At 34.0% G+C, this 23966-nt stretch overlaps 3 protein-coding genes across 4 annotated transcripts; 2 read left to right on the forward strand and 1 right to left on the reverse strand.

Moving 5' to 3' along the window:
* Window positions 1–4092: 4092 nt before the first annotated feature.
* Window positions 4093–5869, forward strand: LOC140884220 (trihelix transcription factor GT-3b-like). The gene is made up of 2 exons (XM_073290904.1): window positions 4093–4591; window positions 4991–5869. The coding sequence occupies exons 1-2, from the start codon at window positions 4355–4357 to the stop codon at window positions 5594–5596; spliced, it is 843 nt and encodes a 280-aa protein (XP_073147005.1). The 5' UTR covers window positions 4093–4354; the 3' UTR covers window positions 5597–5869.
* Window positions 5870–7417: 1548 nt separating this feature from the next.
* On the reverse strand, window positions 7418–18363 carry LOC140881099 (uncharacterized). 2 transcript variants are annotated; one of them, XM_073286127.1, is made up of 25 exons: window positions 18000–18363; window positions 17627–17754; window positions 16967–17051; window positions 16149–16202; window positions 15390–15481; window positions 15183–15286; window positions 13924–13999; window positions 12945–13398; window positions 12014–12343; window positions 11697–11903; window positions 11469–11567; window positions 11318–11387; window positions 10960–11087; window positions 10447–10735; window positions 10075–10301; window positions 9869–9993; window positions 9640–9757; window positions 9388–9443; window positions 9149–9242; window positions 8882–9068; window positions 8555–8626; window positions 8373–8473; window positions 8209–8271; window positions 7869–7979; window positions 7418–7779 (listed from the first exon to the last, which is right to left on the reverse strand). In XM_073286127.1, the coding sequence occupies exons 1-24, from the start codon at window positions 18042–18044 to the stop codon at window positions 7872–7874; spliced, it is 3312 nt and encodes a 1103-aa protein (XP_073142228.1). In that variant the 5' UTR covers window positions 18045–18363; the 3' UTR covers window positions 7418–7779; window positions 7869–7871. The 2 variants fall into 2 exon arrangements, with proteins under 2 accessions (XP_073142228.1, XP_073142226.1); XM_073286125.1 differs by having other exon boundaries at window positions 7858–7979.
* Window positions 18364–19399: 1036 nt separating this feature from the next.
* LOC140880365 (acyl-coenzyme A oxidase 4, peroxisomal) lies at window positions 19400–23518 on the forward strand. Its single transcript, XM_073284731.1, has 13 exons — window positions 19400–19567; window positions 20127–20231; window positions 20523–20629; window positions 20882–20959; window positions 21045–21168; window positions 21303–21376; window positions 21474–21533; window positions 21721–21830; window positions 22090–22249; window positions 22492–22568; window positions 22655–22826; window positions 22912–23004; window positions 23160–23518. Exons 1-13 carry the CDS (start codon window positions 19540–19542, stop codon window positions 23289–23291), a joined length of 1320 nt encoding a protein of 439 aa, XP_073140832.1. The 5' UTR covers window positions 19400–19539; the 3' UTR covers window positions 23292–23518.
* The last annotated feature ends 448 nt before the right edge of the window (window positions 23519–23966 follow it).

A 23966-nucleotide genomic window follows, 5' to 3' on the forward strand; every position in this document is an offset into this window, starting at 1 on the left:
ATAATAAAACAAAGTTAATTAGTTTTGGAAAATATTACCAGATTTGCTCTTGAAGTTTCCATATGTGATACATGTAATAGAAGATTCTCTTTGATTTTCTTCTAATAAGTTATATATTATTAAAAAACATTAGTTTACAGATGTATTGAAGTAATAATCTGTAGTGAAATGAAATAAAAAAAATACAAAGTATAAGTATCAAAGTATATTTATTATTGCAAAAGATAAATACCATGTCGACAACATGCATTGCATAAGACTTGGATCCACCAGTATGCTTCGTCTGGCTTGTCCCAGGACCCGCAGGCTCGGAGTGCTTGTTCGTCTTGTATTTTTTGGCCGTGTCCAGCCAAGCTTGAGAAGCCCACACCTCCGTCCACTTGGACCACGTCTCTTCAGTGACTGTTTCAGGATGTTTCTCCTGCGTTCGCCATCGGTGGATAGTCTGACGGTACAGTTCTTTAATGTTGATGTACCAAACCCTCTTGATATATGATTCAATGGCTACTTCCCATCTGTACCTATTCTGCTCAATCATTTAAGAAATTATTCAATAGTTGAATGTGTAAATATTAACAAGGCATCATATTGTCAATTACTATGAATATATATTCTTACCACGAACTCATCCCAATACCATTGTCGTTGATCAGTTGTCACGAACTTCCAAGAGTATCCTTCCTCGCAAGTTTGTGTGCAGAATAAAGAAGTTATGTACGAAGAGACTTTATGATTCTCTGGGACAAACCTTAAACGAGAAATATAAAATATAAACATAAATTTGACATCAATCATATTTATGCAATGATGATTACATGATAAACATTTGAAACTTACTTATCATATTCCAACCATATGAGTTCTCGTGGATCTTGGTCACTCTCGTCCTCGGAAAATGGGTCTGCCATGTCTTAATATATAATATCTACAAAGAGGCCAAAGATTACTTGTAACAATAAGATATTGCATGGTTCACAAAGACAAACTAACTATGATATTGGATAGAGATTGTGCAATGAAAAAATTCAAGACAATTATTGGCATCATCAGTAAAAATTGCTTACAAATCATCATATCAAGTATAGCGCTTTAATAATCAGCCCCTTTCTCCCACAATACTTCTTGTGTCTAATCAAATGCTTATAAGTTACCAAAATTTCAGCAAATGACAATTAAGTAGTGTACACAAATTAATTCACACAGTAGATACCTAGAAATTCACACAGTAGATACCTAGAACTACAAAAATAATAAGTAAATTAAAAGAACAATCAAATGCCCAATCACAAAAATAAGAGAAATGTGAGGCAGAGCAACCAAAACAAACAAACGTGGTACCTTAAAAATATAGTAGCGAAATACAAAAACACATCGAATGGCACAAATATGAATATTATGAAATTTCAGAAAATAGCTTTTAACACCTGTCAAAGTCGAACAACCCAACTTAAGAAATCTGGAATTTTGAAATTATTTCAAATAATTTCTGAAAACTAACTGATACCTTTAATCTGCTTCAATATAGTTCCTATAACCACGAGTAAATCAAATAATCATTGGAATTAAATTTACACGAAATGTCTTAATTTTCGAAACCCTAAGTTTATAAAACCGTGTTGAATGTAGCCACGTTTTTTAAAATCTTGGCCGTTTAACCATGGTTTATATAAAAGCGTGACTAAAATATCCACGGTTTAAAAAAGCGTGGTTATTTTAGCTACGGTTTTTAAAAAAGCGTGGCTATTTTTAGCCACGATTTTTTTAAACCGTGGCTAAATCAATGTTTTTTTTTGTACAGATATGTTATTCGACCTAATCCCTACTAATCAAACAACATGACATACAAACTTTTTTTCATCTATTTTTATATTACATACTTAAAATCATTATAATTTTTAAGATTATAAGAAGTCTGTACGGTATTACCAAAATACCGAAATTTTCAATTCTCATAGGGATATCGATGCTGAAATTTTTGGTATGATATAATATCGTTCCGAAATTTTTGATATATCATTTATATGTATTTGTTGGTATGATAAAATATGATATATATACCAAAATTTTCAATAATTTTCCACCCTAGCTAGCTATTGAATTTATTATTATCACGATTTATTAAAGGGTTGTATGGTTGTTATGTGGATATGATTTTGAGTAACTAAATTTTGAGAAGACAATGTTAATTTTTATGAAAGTTCTAAAAAGCACGAAACGTAAGTGTTGAAGTCAAGCTTCAATCTTCCTTAAGCCTAAGCCAGATTAATACATATGTTTTCAAATTTTACTACAATGTTAATTATCTTAAGTCAAACAATAATAAAAGAATTGAATTACATTAAATTTAAGATTTATTGAAAAAAATTTCAAGTTCGAAGGAACATAAATTAAATTTACTAAAATTACAATAATTAATGGTTTCTTACAAAGACATAAGTGTCTTATATAAAGATATTCAAAATAATATAATAAAAATAATTATCTCATTATAATCAATTATTATATCTCATATTTATTCATGTTTTTTTAATTTATTAATATTTATAAAAACAAATGAAATCTTGTGTTAGAAAAAGTGGTTCTTTCATTCAACTTAAACGTATTAAAACTGAAATGAGATTAAGTTTTTTAGAAATTGATGTTTATAATATATGTACATGCATGTAATACATGTGCTTTGTCATATATATATATATATATATATATATATATATGAGTTTTGCTATGCTGTCCACCTCCCGTGCCCACCTTCGTGTCCACCTATGAGGTGGCACTCATCCATTGGATGAACCATTTGTATATGATTCATCTCATCTACGGGATGATTGCCACATCATAAGTGGGCAGGAGGTGGGCAACATAACAAAATTGTGTATATATATAACTATATATTAATTATATATATTCACATATTTCGCGATACATGTCCGCATGCAAATGAATTAATTATTCTCCCATGTAAGAAAACTTATTTATCAATATAACTTAGAATTATATTTGATAAACACTTGCGGTACGGTCCAGTCTGAGTTAGCTTAATGCAAATCGATGAATATCAGGTACTTAATTTTGACCATTGAAATAATATCGTTATCAATTATTTACTCTCTATGTCATGTTGTACAATAAATTAATGAACTGATACATTAAATATGCATATGTTTAACACAATCCCCACTACTATTTAGTCTATTTTCTTCTAATTTAGGCCATATATATTATCCATCTACATAATAAGATTTATCAAACTACATGTATATCTCCAAAATAATACAAAGTTTTTCTCAAAATTCTTTTCAAACCGTCTCACAGATTAAGTTATAAATGACACACACAGATCTCCTCTTTCCTTGTTTGATTTTGACCAAATAAAATTATCAATTTGGTATTTAGAAAATTTGTGAATTGGGGAAATTTTAGTTTTATCTATTCTTTAGTGATGAGATCGATATGTAATGTGAACGAGGCTACATGCCTTAAGCAATTGACCATAAAATATCTAATCGTGTATTGTTGTTTTTATTCATGTCCCTAAATCTATCACGATTCATATATATGATATGAGTATAATTAAAATATAAGTTAATTTATTATATTAAAGAAAACCTACGTTATCTAATACGTGAAAACTGTTTAAATGAAATTAATACACTTTACATATAATAATAGTGCGAAATCTTATCCGTAAAAAAATATTACATTTTATGTCAAAATTATTATTTTTTTATTTATACACTGATGAAGTCAATTTATCTAAGAGGAAAAAATCCGTGAAGTTATCTCGTAAAAAAAACAAATAAACAAACAAACGTAACCAATGTAAGAAGAATATCGTATAAAGAATTATGGTAGTTTACGAAAGATATTAAATTAATTTTTTAAGGTCACAATCATTGATTAAATTAAAATCTAATTAAAAATACACAGCATCTGTTGGTTTGACCTTTGTCTCTAAGTCATCAGCATGACGACACTGATACGCCGTGTGAACAAATTTACGAGACCCAAAGAAAACGATGCACATATACATATATATATAATGTAAAAAGAAAAATGGGTTTCCGCGTAGGGAGATAGATGAGACCCATTAAGGGAGAAAACTGTGCAGAAGAAGGAAAAAAACCAAAAAGAAATTAAACGAACTATATATATATTTACATTCATTTTTCCTTTCATTTTCTTGATTTCTGAAACTTGTTTGACTTGTAGCCTTATTTTCACATTATTGATGTTACAGAAAGAAAAAAAAAAACTAATGTTTATTATTTCCTTGGGGCGCCATTGATTGATGGATTGATTATATTCTTGGGTTTGTTTTTTAATCTCTATAGTTATATATATATATATATATGTTATGGATCAGAATCTGCAGTCGTATGCTAGTGTGGGAGGGGACAGGTTTCCTCAATGGAGTATTCAAGAAACCCGGGATCTGTTGATGATTCGGGCGGAATTAGACTCCAATTTCATGGAAAACAAACGTAACAAGATTTTGTGGGAGCTGGTTTCCACCCGGATGAAAGAAAAGGGCTTCTCCAGAAGCCCTCACCAGTGCAAGGGAAAGTGGAAAAATCTCGTCACCCGATTCAAGGTATCATATATATATGTATATGTGTGTGATTTAATTTTTTTATGATAATTAAACCAATGATTTTCTTGTGGTTCATAAGCATGAAATGAGAATGAGAATGAGAAGGGTTCATTTTAGCTAAGGTTTTCTTGAGGTTAAATGATATATTAAACTTATAAAGCGTAAAAAATTAGATCAAGATTTGTTTTCTTAATAATTATTTGTTTGCAATGAATCATGAATTAATATCAAGAATCTTGAAGTCATTGGTTAGTGAATCTTATAAATTCTGTGTAATTTATAATAGTTTAATTAATTTGAGTGATAAATTCAGATTTTTTTTCCGGATATATATATATATATATGTATGTTGGAGATCTTATATATATTTGCATGTATATTGAATTGATTAATTTTTAGGGGTGTGAAGCAATGGAGACAGAAGCCATGAAGCAACACTCCTTTCCATTTTACAATGACCTGAAAGTGATATTTGCTGCAAGAATGCAGAGAATAATGTGGCTAGAGGCCGAAGCCGGCGGAGCCGCCGCCGCCTCCTCCTCCTCCTCCTCCAAGAGAAAGGCGGCGCTGCAGTTCTCTTCCGACGAGGAGGATGACCTTAAAGAAGAGAGCGAAGAGGAGAAATCCGGCGGCGGCCCGAAAAAGAAAAGGAAAATAATAATGAAGGGAAACCCTCCTAGTGGGAACAACATCAACAATAATCAGTCGATGAATAATGTCATGATGAATGGGATAAAGGAAATAATGGAGGGTTTCATGAATAAGCAAGTACAAATGGAGATCCGGTGGCTGAAAGCTTATGAGGAAAGGGAAGAAGAAAGGAGAGCAAGAGAAATGGAGTGGAGACAAACAATGGAGGCATTGGAAAATGAGAGGTTGATGATGGACAAAAGATGGAGGGAAAGGGAAGAACAATGGAAGATTAGGGAAGAAGCTAGGGCTGAGAAAAGGGATTCCCTAATCACAGCTCTCTTGCATAAGCTTAGAAGAGATCAAGACATGTGATCATACAATATCATTAAGTTTAATGACGATTTTACGTGGACGAAACATGTCGATCGAAAAAAAAAACTAAGAATCTTTTACAATTCAAATAATATATATGATGCATGTTTGATTTGTTTGATGTGTAATGTGTAGAAGGAGATATGTAATATGTGATTATGAAAGAAATTAGTTGTAGTGATTAAGGAATGAAAGATTAACTAGTTGTGAGTATAAGTAATTAGCTTTCAAAGAAAACTCCATGGTTAATTTAACTTATTTAGTGCTAGAGGAGATATATTAATAAATATTTTGTGCTTCAAGTTTTAAGTGATAGTTATAAGTGCTTAGTAAAATTTAACATAGCTCCTTTTTTTCTTTTTTTCTTGTGGATGCTACTAAATTAAATATGTAGCTGTTGGTGCTAATCAATGAATATTACTGATAAATTTATAGCTGACATTTCTAGCTATTTATGATTTCCTCGAGTATAAATATTTGGTTGAAGTATTAAAATGAATGCTTTTGCCAATGTGATTGCCTTAATTGTATTCCCATTATTAATTTTCTTTGACTTTTTGAGTGTTTGTTTATGATATAGAATCCTAGGTGATCACCGCTTACTTTGTTATCATTGACAAGAAATTTGCACATTTCTTGTGCACAAACACAAGCTTTGAATTTTCAATTTCTTGGGAGAAAAGGTTGCATACTTGTAAAATTCCAGCCAATGGGAACACCACACTTGTTAAATGTATTCGTTCTCAAGCGTAAAATTAACGTTCTAGAACAGCTAGCTACCCCATCACTTATTCTAGTTATCAACCTTAACAACTTGGGGTAATTTTTTTTAATATTTATTTCCAAGGATGAATGCAATTTTTAGACAAACATCAAACCCGAGATATGACAAATTTTATGGGGAAAAAACTGAAACTAGAGTTGGATAAAAACAGGAAATATTATATTTTTTGTCAGTATATTTTGACTTTCACAATGTTGATTCTATTTATCATTTTTTAGTTTATAAACTATATATGTTTTTTTTTTTTTTGCAAATTTAATCTTTTTATATATAGCGCTGATTTAACACAAATTTAATGATAATATGAGGCTGACACGTCACGTTAACACTCACATAAAAAAAACTAAAATTGCATATGAAAATTGAAATTTGATAATATAATAATGGATCAAAATCATGAAAAAGTAAACATATTGGACAAAATTTATCATAATTACTATAACTATAATTTTATGTTTTTTTCCCTTTTTTTTTTCTTTTTTTCCCCCTATTATTTTATGTATGAGAGTATGAGGTCAATTATCCTCGTAATCTCATCTTGGAGAAAGCAAAAAAAAAGTTGGAGACTTGGAGTTAATGCAAGTCAAACGAAGACCAAAAATAAAAATAATTAAATGGAAGAGAGAGTGAAGTCAATATATAATAACGATGTCAGCACAATTAATTAGCGCAAATAATAGGTATTTACTATTTAAAGAGGCGGCACACAATTAGGACCAGTACTTAGCTAGAAATAAGTTTAACCATAAACAGAATCAGGCCAGCGTTGAGGTCAATTAAATATTGAATTTTATGGTAAAGTATTGTTTTGCAGATTTTTCATATTAATTTGATAGTTGTTTGCTCAAAATAAAAAATCATCAGATTTTAAAATTTAATTTTCAAAAGATGCAAATTTTACTATTCATGCAACTACTTTTCTCGATTTTTTTTTTCTCCAAATTTTCAAGAAAACATTATGTCTCCATAGACCATAACGGGTCGATATCTCACAAATTTCTTCAAACTCCAAAATCCAGTTGATCCAAAAATATAAAACAAAATACATATTTTCCATTCTCCACCATTATAAAGATGTAAAATCTAAGGATTTACAAAGGATACGCACACCGTATGCTGTGAAAAGACATCTGAGTAAAACATTACATTTCATTTGGGGAAGAAAAGGAAGAAATTTAAACACTTCACTGGTGCTCCTCAAAACAGTTGTAGTAAAGTGATATATATTGGTTCTTGAATGATTTAATAACATGGACACAATATGGTCAATTACAGAGATTATAAACAAGTTGAAGGCAAAGAAACCATCTTCCCAGTGTAGGAAAAAGGGAATTGGTTGGCACTTGTTTGCTCTTGAATATCAGCACCTTCATACGAGGGAACGATGATGATCGGCCTTCTGCATTTTGACAAAGAAGTTATTTACCCTTGAAATGGACATATTACATGGGGAATCTATCGGTAGCTATGGAGTTACCTTGTACACACCTGTCATATATGATACCATTTCCGATTTTCCATTACCCTGACAAGCTCATCCGTCAATGATGCAAATTCTTTAGCTTCATTTTGCAATTCTTCAGTTTGCCTCCTGGTTTTCTGAAGAAAATTGCAATGTTAAATGACTGTGGTGTGGACCCTTGGAATAGCTAAAGTACACGAAACATCATAATTCAGACCATTAAAGGAAAACGATAACCATGTTTTGGAGTTGGATATCACAATTATTATCCATGACAGTAAGGGATTTTTTATTCACTAGAATCTTTAATTCACCATAAGTCAGTTCTCGTGTGTTACTTGAGTTTTTTACTACAAGTAAATTCACCTCAAGTTTTTCTTGTCGCTCCAAAAGCTTGTTTCTTGCTTCTCCAGCTACTGATGAGGCATCCTGGAATTAAAAATACGGATGACGCAGTGCAGTTATTTAGATGGCTCCAACCAGGTGGAAGTCATAGCTCAAAGAATAACCAGAATCCAGATTCAAATTACCCCAGTTTTCCTGTAAATAGCTTCAATTTCTTCCCTTGTTCTAACTCTGGGCTTAACATCAGCACCACCATCAAACAATTTTTCTCGTTCAGTTTTCTTGTCTACACGATTAAAGAAACATAAATAGTTGCTCCAAAGGGTAACCGAACCAAGACCAACAAAAGCAATATCTTCTTAATTACCTTTATTTTTGTGATCTACTTCATGGGATAGGGTAGATTCCGAAGGCACCACGTCATCAATTTCAATGTCATCTGTGTAAATCTACCGTAAGTTATAGAGCATAGCGGATAACATCCGTGCATAAGTGCAAAAGAGGAAGAATCCAAGAATAGAATATGTCGTATTATTAATCGAAATCGACTCAGGTTGTTAAATAATGACAACATATTATTCTAAATCAATTCCTCTAGTTTCATTGCTTAAATCAAATATTTCAATTCAAAAACAGCATAAAGGATTAAAGCTACGCGTCTTAAAATCCTCAAAGAAGAGGAGAAGGGTGAAACCTATCGTAAGCTCACAAGCTTCCTGTTCACTTGTAGTCATTGATGGTTCCAGGAATGGATTCCTCATGAAGATGTCTTCTAGATGGCTAAACTCATTCTTAGAAGTGGAAGAAATATTAGCCAATTTGCTCGATTTCTTTCCCTTCAACCCTTTAACAACAACACCTAAAATCCCAGGATTCGCACCCTGCATCTCCACAGAGAGTCAATAAGATTATACCATTAAGGCCTCAGCATGTTATAACAAACAGTACAAGTTATTGAAACCTGTTTTAACTTAGACTTTGAAGAAACACTAATTGCAGTGTCAGCTGCAGCTGCAAATACTTCATCATGAAGGTTAGGCAAGGAACCTGGAATCCTGGAAAGTGTCATTCATCATGTTCAGTATATATATGCTGATTTCTTTTCCCATCTTTTAACGGGCAGAAAACACAATTTCTTAGGTCGATTCCAATGAAAGCACGAGTAAAACAAAATTAGCTACATGGACATATTAACCATACCAGAAGTCGCTTTTGCTTGTCAGTAGAGAAATGAATGCTACTTCACACCCATTTGCCTGCGACAAATACTCGGTGGTAGAAGACATTATTGAAGAAGTGCCACAATGCAATCCAAATTTTCAAAGAAAATAAAAACGAAAAGCAGTGCGCATACAGCTATTCATGATATCTTCTAAATTGCCACTCATGTTTGAGATTTCAAATGGTTATGTTTAGCTACGTTAGGACATCCTGTTAGTGTTACCAACTTACCATCGTAATCTGCCCATTATCTGTAGAACTAAATGTCCTTTCCATGTTTGCGTGAAAGTTCCATCGTAAATCTGACATTAAAGAATATTCTTTCACCATTTTTAGATCAGTCACTGATCTGCAGAAAAATGGCAACTACGATAGCTTAAGAGTTTCCACAAGATCTAAAGCTGTGCTGCAGGTTTCCCAAAAAATTTTGGCAAGAACAATTTGAAATAAAGTGATTTACCTGATTTCGAGCTCCCCAGTCTGATAGAACACTACCAGTCCACAAACCTTTTCATCTTTCCTTAGTAGAGAAGTCCAACAACAGGGCTTCACAAGTTTGACTTTATGTATAGATTTATTTTCCCCCTAGTAAGAAATATTGATTTATTTTATTTTGCGAGAGAACAAAAATAAACAATATGCGTAAAAGCGGAACTGGATACCCACATTAATCACAGACTTTGCCGAGTACATACGTAATGCATCTTCACAACAGAGTAAAAACAAGGATTCCCTTATAATTTCTCCAGGGGGTTTTTTATTTGAAGAGTGGGTGTCAGTTTCACATTTCTCACTCCCTTGAGCAGCATCATTCTGGGAATGACCTTCAATCACAGCATCATCCTTGAGAATCTGCTCTTCATTTGCAGTCTGGAAAAATCGTCTGTGGCTTTCTGAATAATAAATAAGTAAATTACGAAGAAGCCAAAGAATACAAAAATTATCATAATGATTTACTAGCCCACAATGTAAAATTAGTAAATAGTGGATCAAGTCAAAGTGAGGAAAGAAAAAATATTGTTGATAGGACATACTTACCTATAATGTACATAGATAATGCAGATGACTCTTTCTTCAAGTGTAGAGGTTTCGTGTTAATCATGCTGCCTGTAATAGCATTGAGGACATAGATATTTGCATTCTTGGTTAATACAAAAATCAGTTCCCCAGTATGGCAATCTGGCATTATCGGTGCAGACTCATTTGTGTTCTTAACGGAACCATTAACAAAAGCTTCCAAGAGTACAGATACTATAGGCGCGTTAAGGCTGGATATGGAGTCCGCTATCAATGCAAGAGACCATGAATTTAAGTCTAGCACTGCAATCTGTAACAAAACATTGGACCATAGGCATTACAAATAATTAAGAAACAACATGATAAAAACACTTGGGAGGCAAATGTCATGATCCAGAGACTTCTCTCCAAAAGCAGGGTAACATAAGCATTTTTCCATTCAGTGGGTTCTAGCAAAGGGAGTAGTAAATCACATCATGTGCTCAGGCACAAAATATGAATGGTAAATCAACTATTAACTGGAATACTACTCACTTTGAGTAATTCGTAACCAACAATAAGTTTGGTGCCTTCATTTGTAAATTTCAGCTCTTGAACACCTGACTTATGAAGGTTAATCACAGCTTCACACCAAGGTCCTTCAACTTGAGCAGAATTACTAACTGTAAAACAAGTTCAGATGCTCAACGTCTTCAAAATATTTCACCAAAAATCATAAAATTCTTACAACAATTCAAAACATCTTCTTATATGTTTAGCTAAGATGAGCCAGACATCCTTTTATCAGGGATTGAGAAAAAAACAGTTTGTGGAAATAAAATGGTAAAAAAACAAAAATAAATTGGTTACGAAAGCTTCCAGAAAAAAACTATCGCCAGCAAATTTATATCACCTTCATGTTTGGTTTCTGTGACATAATGGAAGCTAAAATCCTTGCTGCGAGATAGATTGTAAAGTATGACCTGCAAAACGCAAAATACAGAAAAGAATAAGCAAAGCATGAAGTTAGACTGAGTCTATGAATGATCAAAAACATTTCTGACCAGACCACATTCATTGCCCACTGCTAATCTCAAAGTGGAGGAGCAAAAATCCATTTTTGACACTGGAGCGCCAGAATTAGCCATACTCTCACCGCAAGCCTGACATTCGTCCAATATAACTCAACAGAAGCAATGGATATACATAGAAAGAAAATGTTAAAGCCATGAAACATAAGTTAAAGACTATTTCTTCTGTAACTCTAAAAATTTCCTCTAATTATCACAAACCTCAGCAGTTAAAACACAAATGAGTGAAAAGACCGGATAAGTAGCATCCCATATTCGAACTGAGCCATCCTGATAACCAGCTATGTACAGTTTGTCAACCTTGTTATCCTTAGCAAAGGAAATGTGATTTCCAACACCCCCTGTAAGACGCCATTTTTTAGCCCCAGGCAATGTTTGTGTTGAACGGTAATTCGTCATTTCAACAATCTGTATCAGCATAGACGCACAAACTATTATGCAAGATTGAGATAGCATAAAAACGACCAACAGAAATCAATAAAAAATTTTATTTATGCTGTGCCACAGAAATATATTACCGTAGATTGTCTTCTTCTACTTCCATATAAATAAAAAAGCTCCGCAACAGTCATCAAGGGATCGACAGTTTGTATGCAAACAGGAAACTTTACGGCTGAGGAAGGTATCTCCTTCCGACGTTGCAATGATGAGGAAGAAAGAGTGGCACTTTCAAAAATAAGCATCTGTCCATCGTTTGACAATACAAACAGAGCAGTGTCTTCTTTGCTCCTGGTTGTAGCAGAAGATGGTGCTATGATCATGTCGGCAAAGGAACTGGCGAGAGTGAGGTCCACACGACCTATGCATCTTAGTACTTCCGTTCCAGATGTCCATTCAAGACTTAGAACCTGGAAAGTCCAAAAGAATATATGAGAACAACCTAACCAACTTATAGTGTGTAAGTGTCTTGATTGGTACAAACTTCTATACCAGAAGATTGTATACACTTAAAGTGCATCGGACTAAAATGTACAGGAGCCTCTGTCATTGTACAAGCAGCATTTGGTTTTCAAAAAAAATGTATAGCAAACTTAATTCATCAACAATGTTGAAAGAATTAGTAGCAAAAAATTATGAGACAAGCATCATTCCCAACTAAGATTTTACAGGAAACTCAATACCCAGTCTTGTAGTCTGTCCTTTTTATGGCTCCAGAGAAGTATCGCTCCTGACAAAACAGACCCACATAAAAAACTTCTATTTGTCCTTGTTTGTGTAACATTATGCTATTTCACGGCCTCAAGGAAAAGGTTATTGAAACTCGAGGCTTTTATCATGTGAAACTTCAAATTCTATGGGAAAGAATCCAAATATTAGGAAATCAACATCCAATAAATAAGGATATTTAATCCTATTTCACCAACATTAAAAACTCATTCAGTGATCATTGTTGGATTATGTAGTAGAGACTGGATGTAATTTCTGTCAAGTACCAAGTTGATAACCCACCGTTACAATTTCTTCACATCCTATCCCATCACCACCATAAATAAGTAGCTGACCATCAACTTGATTTTTAGATTTGTTCTCAGCCATCCAGTGTAAGACAACAACGGGGAGCCTCTTTGGAGAAGATGACAACTGCAGTTTAACAACATTCTTTGAGAACCCATATTTTTGCTCCTTCTGAGATGTTGCTTTAAAACCATTCCAAAATAAAATATCGCCATCTACATATCCCACAGCAAGAACGGACCCATCATTAGAAGCCCAGCAAAGAGAACTGATCTCCTTCTCCTCTAAATCAGTGGAAGATGTTTCATCCGCATTACTGGCATCCAAAGTATTTTTAGAAACAACCTCACTTTTCAATTGGAGGACCTTATCACCTCGAACATCAATAATATGCGAGTGAGTGACATCCCAAAGTATGATGAGCCCACTCTCATATGCAATTATTAACCTGCAAAAGTAGTATCATTCTTGTTAGTTTATAATGGTTTACTCCCTGCATTACAGTTTTCTTGTCATCGTGTACCCATGAAAGCTATTTCACTCGGCACCAAATGGAAAAAAACAAACCTTTAGCCTTCGCACACATCCCTTAAATTAAAATAATATATCAAATATGGAATTGTTTTACTATACAAATAGTCAAAAATCCCTTTAGCATGTAATGCCCACGCCAGGTGGAGATAATCATAGAAATCCATTTCACGCAGCAGACCATTAAAAAAAATTGTTAATAGCACCTGTTACTTATAATAAAGAGGGTCTACAAGGGACCTTAATATGCTCCATCAACTCACTTTTTCAGATATGCCTAACCATTGAATCAACAATTGCATATTAGTATTCAGGTCTACCATTGAAAATAAACCACCAAATTCAAATATGAGAAAATTAAATGCAAATTTATTCCTATTCATGGAAAATAAAATGCACATAGTCAAGAAACACAGATAAAAGAATTAGAGACTCATCTTGCCTATTTCCTGAAGAACAAGGTTGTGGAAGAACTCCAACTACAGGTTGACGATAAGCAAATGGATATTTTGCTGCTTCTGTCAGTTATCGGAAAACATGGCGTAAGGTACACAATGTGATCTCATTTAAATGTACAAGTACACAACAAGTAGCATAAGTGTAGCATTCAAATTTTGTTAAAAAGGAACAGAATATTTTTTCATTCAACTAATGAAACAATAAAATAGTTAGAAACCTCAACTGTTCCTTGAACAAATGTCTTCATAACTCACCTATAATAATTAGATTTATATATGCCCTAGCAGCAAGAGTTTTTTTTTTTCCTTTTTGAATTATTCTCGATTACTTTTCATTCCACTAAGGAGAGGATTCATAAACACAAGATTACAATGATGCACTTAAAAAAGAAAACATTCATAACAAATAAATAAATGAATATGCCTAGATATATGCATAATCAAACCATCAAATTATTTTTCCCAATAAAAACAAATCTTCAGATCTCATGCAATGTCAAGTATCTTTTAGATTCTCTGTTCAAAGCAATCATAAGCACAACCCTAACAGCCTTTCCGAACTCAGATTCTGCCACTTGTGCCATGTTGTGAAGCTATGCTCTCTGTTTTTCAGCCAATAGGCTTGCCGTGGAGCTCCTGTCTCTCAGGTATGATTCGGTTTTTTAAAATAATCGCATAATATTTTCTCCTTGAATTGAGGGTCATGGCCACCATCTTCTCTGTTGCTGCAAGAGCAGAATTTCTGACAAGTAAAGGGTTTGATTTAGTGTGTGATGGATTCATCGTTGGTTGTTTCCTGCTCTCTTCTCGTCTCACCTCTGCAAATGACTGTTTAAGGGTTCATAGCGAGCAGTTTCCTACATACATCCAAATTTGAATCAATCCTCTACAGGAAATCAAAAGTGCTCTCTTTCTCAAGCATCTTTTAGCATTTTACGGTATCCTTAGCACAACTCCATCCTAAGGAAAGACATTAACATGTGTTTACTTGCGTTCTTAAAAGCTTGGAACTTCTGCGGAAGCTTGGCTTTTCTAAGGTAGTGATAAACGCTCGTATAATCAAGTTATCAAGAGTTCTTCAAAACTAACAAGGACAGTTCTTCAAAAAACAAAAAGAAATGATGCAACCTAGAAGTAGTTTAGTGGAATTTGAAAACTAGAAAACATTTTTAAGCAGATGCACAAATCTACAAATTTACTTGATGGCTTGAAGCAATATTTATTGAATTTTTGTGGTGATTACCAGAAAGTGAATCCATAGATAGATGATAAGGCAACTGCAGAAGCTGTTCACAAGATGCATCATACTTCAGAACAGACATTAATCCGTACTCATCGCCAACATAGCTGTCACAGAAAAGAAGAAGTCATTTATCACAAAGCCAATTCCAATCCCAGTAGGCCAACAACTACTCTGTGGAATGGAAATATCACATGTTCATTATCGTACATAAAGGAAGATCCATTGATGACAGAAAAAGCGGTTATGTTGGATTCCCACTGCAAACTACAAGTTATGGACCTGCTCTCCAGATTCCAGATCTGCAATTGAGAGAAACATTCATGTAATTTTTTATTTCCACTATAATAGAAATTTGTTAAATCATTTCAGTTCCTAAACCTGTTCCGATGTAATAAAGAGTTATTTGCAGCCAAACTAGAAGCCTATTAGACAAAATAGAATTTTCAATTGTGCTTCAATAGAAATGTTTTGACCTGTACCTAACATATAGCAAAGGCAAAGGCTTAAATACTTTATAGTATAATCCTTAGTTCAATAGTCACAAATATTAATGTCTTTAATGCTAAAGCCATGTTCATTTTATTTTTCATTGAAAAATTTTATAAAAGTTTGTGGAACAAAATAAACCACCATTTTGGCCCCAAAGCACAAAGCAATCTTTGCAGAAAAAGGTGGATTCTCCGTCCCCTTTTCTACAATTATATTCCCAGCATGTCAACTCAGATTTCTCTCCAATTAAATTTGACATTTTTTCTGACCCGTTTTCTGATAAACATTTTTCTCTTTTCTCCATCATTCCTCCCTTCCACAAGTCAAATCAGCATTCTAAGTATCAAGTCAACGACTTTATCTATTTTCATCAAAAAATCATACATGAAATAATACTATCTCAAATCTTTAATTCGTCATGATTTTCAAAATCTCCTCAAACATTCAACTGAGTAGAATCAAAGAATTATGTTTTACCTGAATATCATTGTCGTTCATAATGCTAATTAAGATACCTTGATTCTGAAGAAACTGTCAAAAAAGAAATAAATATAATTAGATTACAGACTGATTCCGTCACTCTGAATATTGTGAACTTTCAAATCTGATATATGTATTGCAATGTCATTAACCAATGAAGGAAGATAGAACAAGCAGAAGATCTCTAATTTTTCATCCATGCCTCTTTTCTTCCAAAACTTTTAAAGTTACTTGAATCAGGTAAGCATCGTCGTGTGGAATTTTCTGACTCTTATTCCCAACTCACAAACAAAATTCAGTCCATAACTAGTACATTAGAAAAGAAGCAATAAATAGCTCCATAACCAAGTCTATATAACAAGGAGAGACTACGACAAATGAAAATCTAAAGAAGGACCAAGCAGTTCATGGAGACAATAATTTAGAAACACTCAAAGTTGGAAAGCTGGCAGGATGGAAGAAAACGACAATCAACCCGATAAACACCAGATGAAAAGCATGTATATAACTTTGAATGAATGAACACAGCAAGCCAAATCAGTAACGCGAGTTCCTGAAAATATACACGGATAAAATGATTTTGCAAAACACAAGAGGATGTTAACATAAATGCCTGATGATAAGAAATAAAGAAGGAAGTTAACTTAATACACAAATTAATTGCTTTCGGCGCTGAATCTGTCGATTGATTACCATAATCTAATCCTCATACACGATTAGACATAGCATGTATATTATAAATAATGTTCAAATATCCAAAGCACGTTTCATGCCAAATGCTCAAGGTTGAGAATTAGTATGAATTTAAGACACACCTCCAAGTATTTGTAAGGTAATAGCTTTGGGGAAATTAGAAGACCTTCAATGTTATCACCACCAATTACTTTGATCCTGCCATCCCTGCATACCATGGAGAAACAGTGTTAACGACGGCGCAAAGGCTCAAACATATATTTGCAGTTGCTAGTTAGACAGCTAGTGATCATTATATATTGATATTTTCACCCTCTAGATGGTGCATAATCGAACTAAGACAAATGATCATTTCTTGAAGTAACAACAGCTAAATAATAATATGGGCAAATCTGGAACCTAATATGAGGTCATCTTAGATATCATTACAGACATAACCCAACCAAAGCCCCGTCATTGATATCTTGATGGAAAAATTTAAAATTTGATGCAGTGAATCAATTAATAAATGGATACTTCAATAAAATCAAAATGAGGATAAACACAATCCACATTTATAAACTAGCTAGATTGAGTCAACCCCCTCTCATTATTAAGTCTAAACTTTCACATCGTTTGGACATGATCCTACAGAGTTTTAACACAGTTTCACGGGTGTCCAGCGTTCATTACAGCCATCGCTACTTGTATTCACATTAATACATGCATTCATTAACAACCCGCACACATCTCTGCCTCAATATCTCGAATTAAAAAACGAAGGTGGTAGACCGTAGACTTACAGAGTCCCGAGAGCCAATAGTCGTTGAATTGGATCAAAGGCGAGAATCGTTGCCGTGGATGGTATACCATAGTGTACATTGACACTAAAATCAACGTCCTCTGACGTCAACGAACTCTTTTCATGATGCTGAACAAAAAAAACGAAAGGAGATAATCAAGAAAACGAAAGGACAAATCAAATTTCAACAGAAAAATACACGGGAAATGCGCTCCCTGCTCCGTCACAAAGTCAATCCACACACGCAATCAAACAAAGATACGCAACTGATGAGCTCTTGATTCGAGCTTCACATGCAACAAAACCCCATTGATCACTCAATCTACGCAAGAGAATCAATGAATTCTAAAATGGATGAAATTGCGATGCGATACCAGGTGACGATGAGTAGCCTTGAGAAACAAGCGTTTTGCGAACATTGCCGAGGTTTGATCAGAGGATCGCTGCTCGGCTCGTTGGTTGATTTCCTTCTTCCCGTTTGTTTCAAAAATATTTCTTGATTTGTACGCTAACTTAACGGAGATGATTCATGTGAGAGGGCCGGGCCCAACCAAGTCGTACGCGGGCCCGGCCGTAGTTCATCACCTCATCTGAGTTTGAAACTTCCATTAAATTTTCAATGATTCGGTATAGGATTTCGATTCGTCCAAGAAATCGACAAATCCAACGTTATTACATTATTAAAAGCACACGTTTATCAGCAAAAAAATATACAAATGGAATTGGAAACCATAATTTTATTCGAACAATAATTTATGCTTGTTTTGGATGCACATATTACGTGTTTATGCAGTTTTTTTAAGCTCTTACATCTTTATCGATGATGATATTAATCAATTATGTTTATATTTATAATAAAAATAATAATAGTGATCAAAATAAAAGTTTTGTTTCACAAAATTTATCAATAAAATCGAATTTTTTTTGATGTTTTTTTAAATTATTAGTGGTTATCAATGACGAGAAAAATATTATTTTGATAATTAAATTAAATAGTTATGAAAAGAGAAAACAAAGAGAAAATTGTCAACGCCAACGTACCATCTCTTATCTTTAGATGTTGGTGGTGTCATAGATGACATGAATGCAAGATGTGTAAAATGTGATAAAAATATGAATATCTAATCTAATATATATAAATGAATAATAAATTGTTCTGTATATTTTTAATTTGATATTATTATTATGTTTACTTATAATGTTTTAAACATCTTTGTCGATTGCAAACAATTGTAAGAAAAATAAATATATTCGTAAAATTTCACATACATCAAGTCAATAATATCCTCTTCACAAGGCTAAGAGTGATACTTCGTTCAACTCATATATAATTACATCATAAGATGAAATTAAATCTAACAATTCCTTCTCCCTACAATATATATATATATATACATATATATATATATATATATATGGTATCATAAGAATAAATAAATTAATATATCATAATTATTTTACATTAATTCGAGCATTGGTGGCTAATTCAAACATAAGCACGCGCTTAAAATCTAATCCACTTCCCCATAAAAAAAATATTGTAAAAATTAATTGTTGGTTCAGTGGGCGTTGTCATGTACTACAAATTCTTTACTTAATGTTTGACTTAGTTCATTTATTTAATTTATATTTATATATATATATATATAATATTGTTACTACTGATTCATCGGCCCAAAGATATGTTAGAATAGAATAGATGCGGGCCAACCCATCAGAAAAGCCCAATTATATTTTCAACCTTAAACTGCGTGCCTATCTGTATTCAATAATTTCACACGTATCGTCTCAAGAATACACCCACTTCCAAATTATATGATTGAGTATGGATTGTTGATCGATCATTTTCTCTCCATTTCGCTGCTTCTTTTTTCTGCATAAGTCGAACCTAAATTAATAGAAGAAGGCATCGTGATGACGGTTCCAGCGACCAAATATCAAGGTTTTTGGCTCGTCCTGAATCTCTTTAATTTTTTTTTTGTTCGTACTGTTTTTGCTTCGGTGGATTGTGATTTATGGCTTTTGTTCTGTGATTTGGAATTTTTTGATTTGAATGATGCATTCAGTGGAATTTAGTAGTTTTCGTTGTTGTGCGAATTCGGTGGAGCTGAATTGCATGGATCACTGTGGTAAACGAGCCCAGATTTGTCCTGATTTATTTTAAAATAATGAAATTTGATACTCGCAGCTTCAAGACTTTTTTAATATGTTCAAGGTGGATAATAGATTAGTTGGAACAATTGAATTCCCCTGGTGGCAATAGTGCAATTTCACGTGTATATGTGTAAGCCAGTGTATGGAAGATGTTCACAAGTGTAGGGAATAAGAAATGCTAGCACGACCATGAGCTGGAAGGTTTATGAAAAAGTATGTGGTGATGTAATATAATATGTTTGCATCAAATTCACTTTGTTCAACAGTCAACTGGAGTGGATAAACAAAAGATTTTATAGTTTTAACTTTTGAAATGATTTGATTATTGTAATACCATGTGGATGCAGAGAATATGTCCGAAGAGGCTAAGAGTGCCTACTTTGATCTGCCAGCTTTAGATGTTTCTGTTGCATTCCCCCAAGCAACTCCGGCTTCGATCTTTCCGCCTTCTGGTAAGAATAATATCCTCGTGGTTTTAAATTACTAGTGAAAAATTGCATGCAAATGCGATGATAGATGTGTTTTTCATTCAATTTGGCTGCATCCTTTGATTTGTTCATGTTCTCTCATACCTTTTAGCGCTCTTCTTTCGATGACCATGGAGAGTAGCTATTCCTTCTCCATGGGACACCCAAAGTTTCTGTCTGAGATATTTGCGTGTTTTTAATTAGAACTATCCTTTTTGAAATGTTTCATTTTGCATTTTAATTTTACTAATTTAAACCTCTGAACTCACATGACAGTGTCGGATTACTACCAGTTTGATGATTTGTTGACTCTTGAGGAGCAAGCTGTCCGAAAGAAAGTACGAGAGTGCATGGAAAAAGAAGTAGCTCCAATAATGGCAAAGGTATTTATATTTATATGGTACTTTAAGTTTATGTCAATAATGTCACTTGCTTAATTCGTTCAGTATAATCTGTTGAGAATGAATGTGCTTTCTGCTGTTTATTTTTTTGTATTCTTATGAACCACCTCAGACAAGCAAATAAGAAGTTGAAAATTTGAGCATCTACTTTTAAGAGTTACCGTTTCAAAACGGTGCTTCTCTTTGCTTTATGTTGGATTAACCTGAAATTGGGATTGGGAAATGGCTTTTCAGTATTGGGAGAAAGCAGAATTTCCCTTTGAAGTTGTTCCAAAGCTTGGCGCTTTGTGTCTTGCTGGTAGCACTATCAAGGTTCTTAAACTATTAAAGTTTCTTATTTCCAGTTTCTGGTCAGCGGACCCAAACTTGTGGCATTTAAATTAAATGTATAATTCAGGGCTATGGGTGTCCTGGCCTCTCTATTACCGCAAGTGCTATTGCTACAGCAGAACTTGCCAGAGTTGATGCCAGCTGCTCCACTTTCATTCTGGTCCATTCCTGTCTGGCGATGCTAACAATTGGTTAGTCTGAAGTCATTTGCATGATTTATCAAAATATTCCTTCTAGTTAGTTTCCATTTGCCAGTTTGTTCAGATAATTTGATGCTTAATGATGATGATAAAGTCATAGAGATTTGTTTAACTGTCAAGAACAGGACTCTGTGGGTCAGAAGAACAGAAGCAGAAATATTTGCCATCTCTTGCAAAGCTTCAGACTATAGGATGTTGGGTGAGGACATTTTTTGCACAAGGCTGTATCCTGACACGACGTATATCTTTGACTTTTCTGCTTTTAGTAACTGGAGTATGTTTTCAATGGAACTTAGGGTCTGACAGAACCTGATTATGGAAGTGATGCTAGCTCTTTGAGAACAACTGCAAGGAAGGTTTGGTTTATAAGCTTTTTCACCTCATTTCCCTATGCGTATGTGATCAATAATTGATGAGGTATAAAATGGGGGGTTATCTAACATATTGGAGTCATTGACTATACATGAATTTGTTGCAGCATAGTATATGGTCTTGCTCTCCAACTTTAGAATTAATATTAACATATCGGTTTCTGATTATCAGGTTGAGGGAGGTTGGATTCTTGAAGGCCAGAAGCGCTGGATAGGAAATAGCACTTTTGCAGATATTTTAGTTATATTTGCTAGAGACACCGCCACAAATCAAATAAATGGGTAAGTATTAAGTTCTCGCATGTCCTTTCCACACAGTTACCTTTGTATTTTTTAGCACATCTTAAAATGCAACTTGTGAGATATTGCTACAGTTTGTTTTTATGGCTTCAAACCATCAATTTTCCTGTAAGGTTAGGTGTGTGCCTTACTGTTTCTTGAGATTCCTTGAACCAGTGCCAAAAATATAGGCATGTTTGGGCTTTATGCTTTCTTATGCTATCTGTTTACATCACTCATGGTAGAGCTTCAACTGACACAGATTCATCCTGAAGAAGAATGTTCCAGGTCTGCAATCTACTAAAATAGAAAATAAAATTGGTTTAAGAATGGTACAAAATGGAGATATTATCTTGAAGAAAGTTTTTGTCCCTGATGAAGACAGGCTGCCTGGAGTTAACTCCTTTCAGGATACAAGCAAGGTATTCTCAAGAGTCCTGAAGGTTGATGCAATGTTTTAGTTGGTTGTTTATTAATGTGAGTTTCCAGAGAAGATAACTTGGGAAGCTTTATGCACCATAAATAATTTCTCTTGAAGAAATTAGCTGAATGATTCTGGCTTCCTCTTGTAGCCTCGCTTCTGCTGAGTTTATATGTGAATGCGACTCTCACCTTTTACTTTTAAGTACTTTGATCCTTGGAATACATCTGTACCTTCAAATAGGTGCTTGCTGTTTCACGAGTAATGGTTGCTTGGCAGCCTATTGGCATTTCAATGGGTGTTTATGACATGTGTCACAGGTATTTAAACCATTCTTATTTTTGTTGTGCTTCATTTAAGAGAAGTTTATTAGGCTTGAATGTGATGGATTGATTGATATTGAAAGGTACTTAAAGGAGAGGAAACAATTTGGTGCTCCGTTGGCAGCTTTTCAGCTCAACCAGCAAAAACTAGTCCAAATGCTAGGAAATATTCAAGCAATGCTCCTTGTGGGGTGGCGGTTATGCAAGCTGTATGATAGTGGTAAAATGACTCCTGGTCATGCTAGTATGGGCAAGGTCAGATATTACCATTGCTCGTTTTATCTGGAATCTGTGGGGTTATTTATAATAAATTTTGCTGATTAGTTTTTGTTCAATTTAGTCGTGGATCTCATTGAAGGCCAGGGAGACTGTTTCTCTTGGGCGGGAGTTACTGGGTGGAAATGGAATTTTAGCCGATTTTCTCGTAGCAAAGGTTAGTAGCAGTATGCTACCTTCAGTTATAATGTTTATATAAAAGTGGCATTTCATTGTGACAGTTGAGATCTAGGAGTTTTTCTAGTTCTAACGAGCTATTATTGTCTATAGTTGATAACCCCATCACTTTCACATGTGACTTTCTTTTGTCAGGCCTTCTGTGATTTGGAGCCAATATACACGTATGAAGGCACCTATGATATCAACACCTTGGTAACTGGAAGAGAGGTAACTGGAATAGCCAGTTTTAAACCAGCCCCATTGCGCAATCGAAGCCGCTTGTAAGCTGTACTATTTTCGCTGGATCGAGGTTCAGGAAAAGGCTTCGAATTGGGCGGATCAACTTAAATTATTGTGTTTTTCGGTAAATGAATGTGGTAGTTGATATTGGTGGATGGTTGAGAAATTTGAGAATTTGTCGCGTACCTGTTGTTTATAAATTCAAAATGAATTAACATTGTCGCATGTCGGAAAAATTAAATGACACTTTGTTGCGACCAGTTTAAGGGTTCTGCATGTGGTTGTATGTTGGCATTTTTGCATTACCAAAACCAAGGTTACAGCTGCGAACCTTGACATGCTAAAATACATGACGTCAATTGCGGTTTCGCTTTGTTAGCCTAATATGCCCTCCTTATGTTCATTTGCAAGAAAATGTTGTCACTTGGAAGGAAATTCGGGCAGATGGATAATTGAAAGAACTAGTGCATATGATGATGCATCATGAGTTGGAGGTATTGGAGTGTTTATCAATTTCTTGGAATTGATTGCATGGTGGTTTCGAGCAGCTTCGAGATACATAAACACATAGATGTATGCTCATATTTTTATTTTTTTGATGTGAAACCAAATATATTACTTCCGAATATCAACTACTTCTTGAAGCCAAGAAGGAGAATCAGTATTTTTCCAACAAGATTTGAAGTAGGATGCAAATTTAGCAAGACTATGAGCGGCCTT

The sequence above is a fragment of the Henckelia pumila genome, chromosome 2 (genome assembly GCF_033568475.1).
Source record: "Henckelia pumila isolate YLH828 chromosome 2, ASM3356847v2, whole genome shotgun sequence".
NCBI lineage: Eukaryota > Viridiplantae > Streptophyta > Magnoliopsida > Lamiales > Gesneriaceae > Henckelia > Henckelia pumila.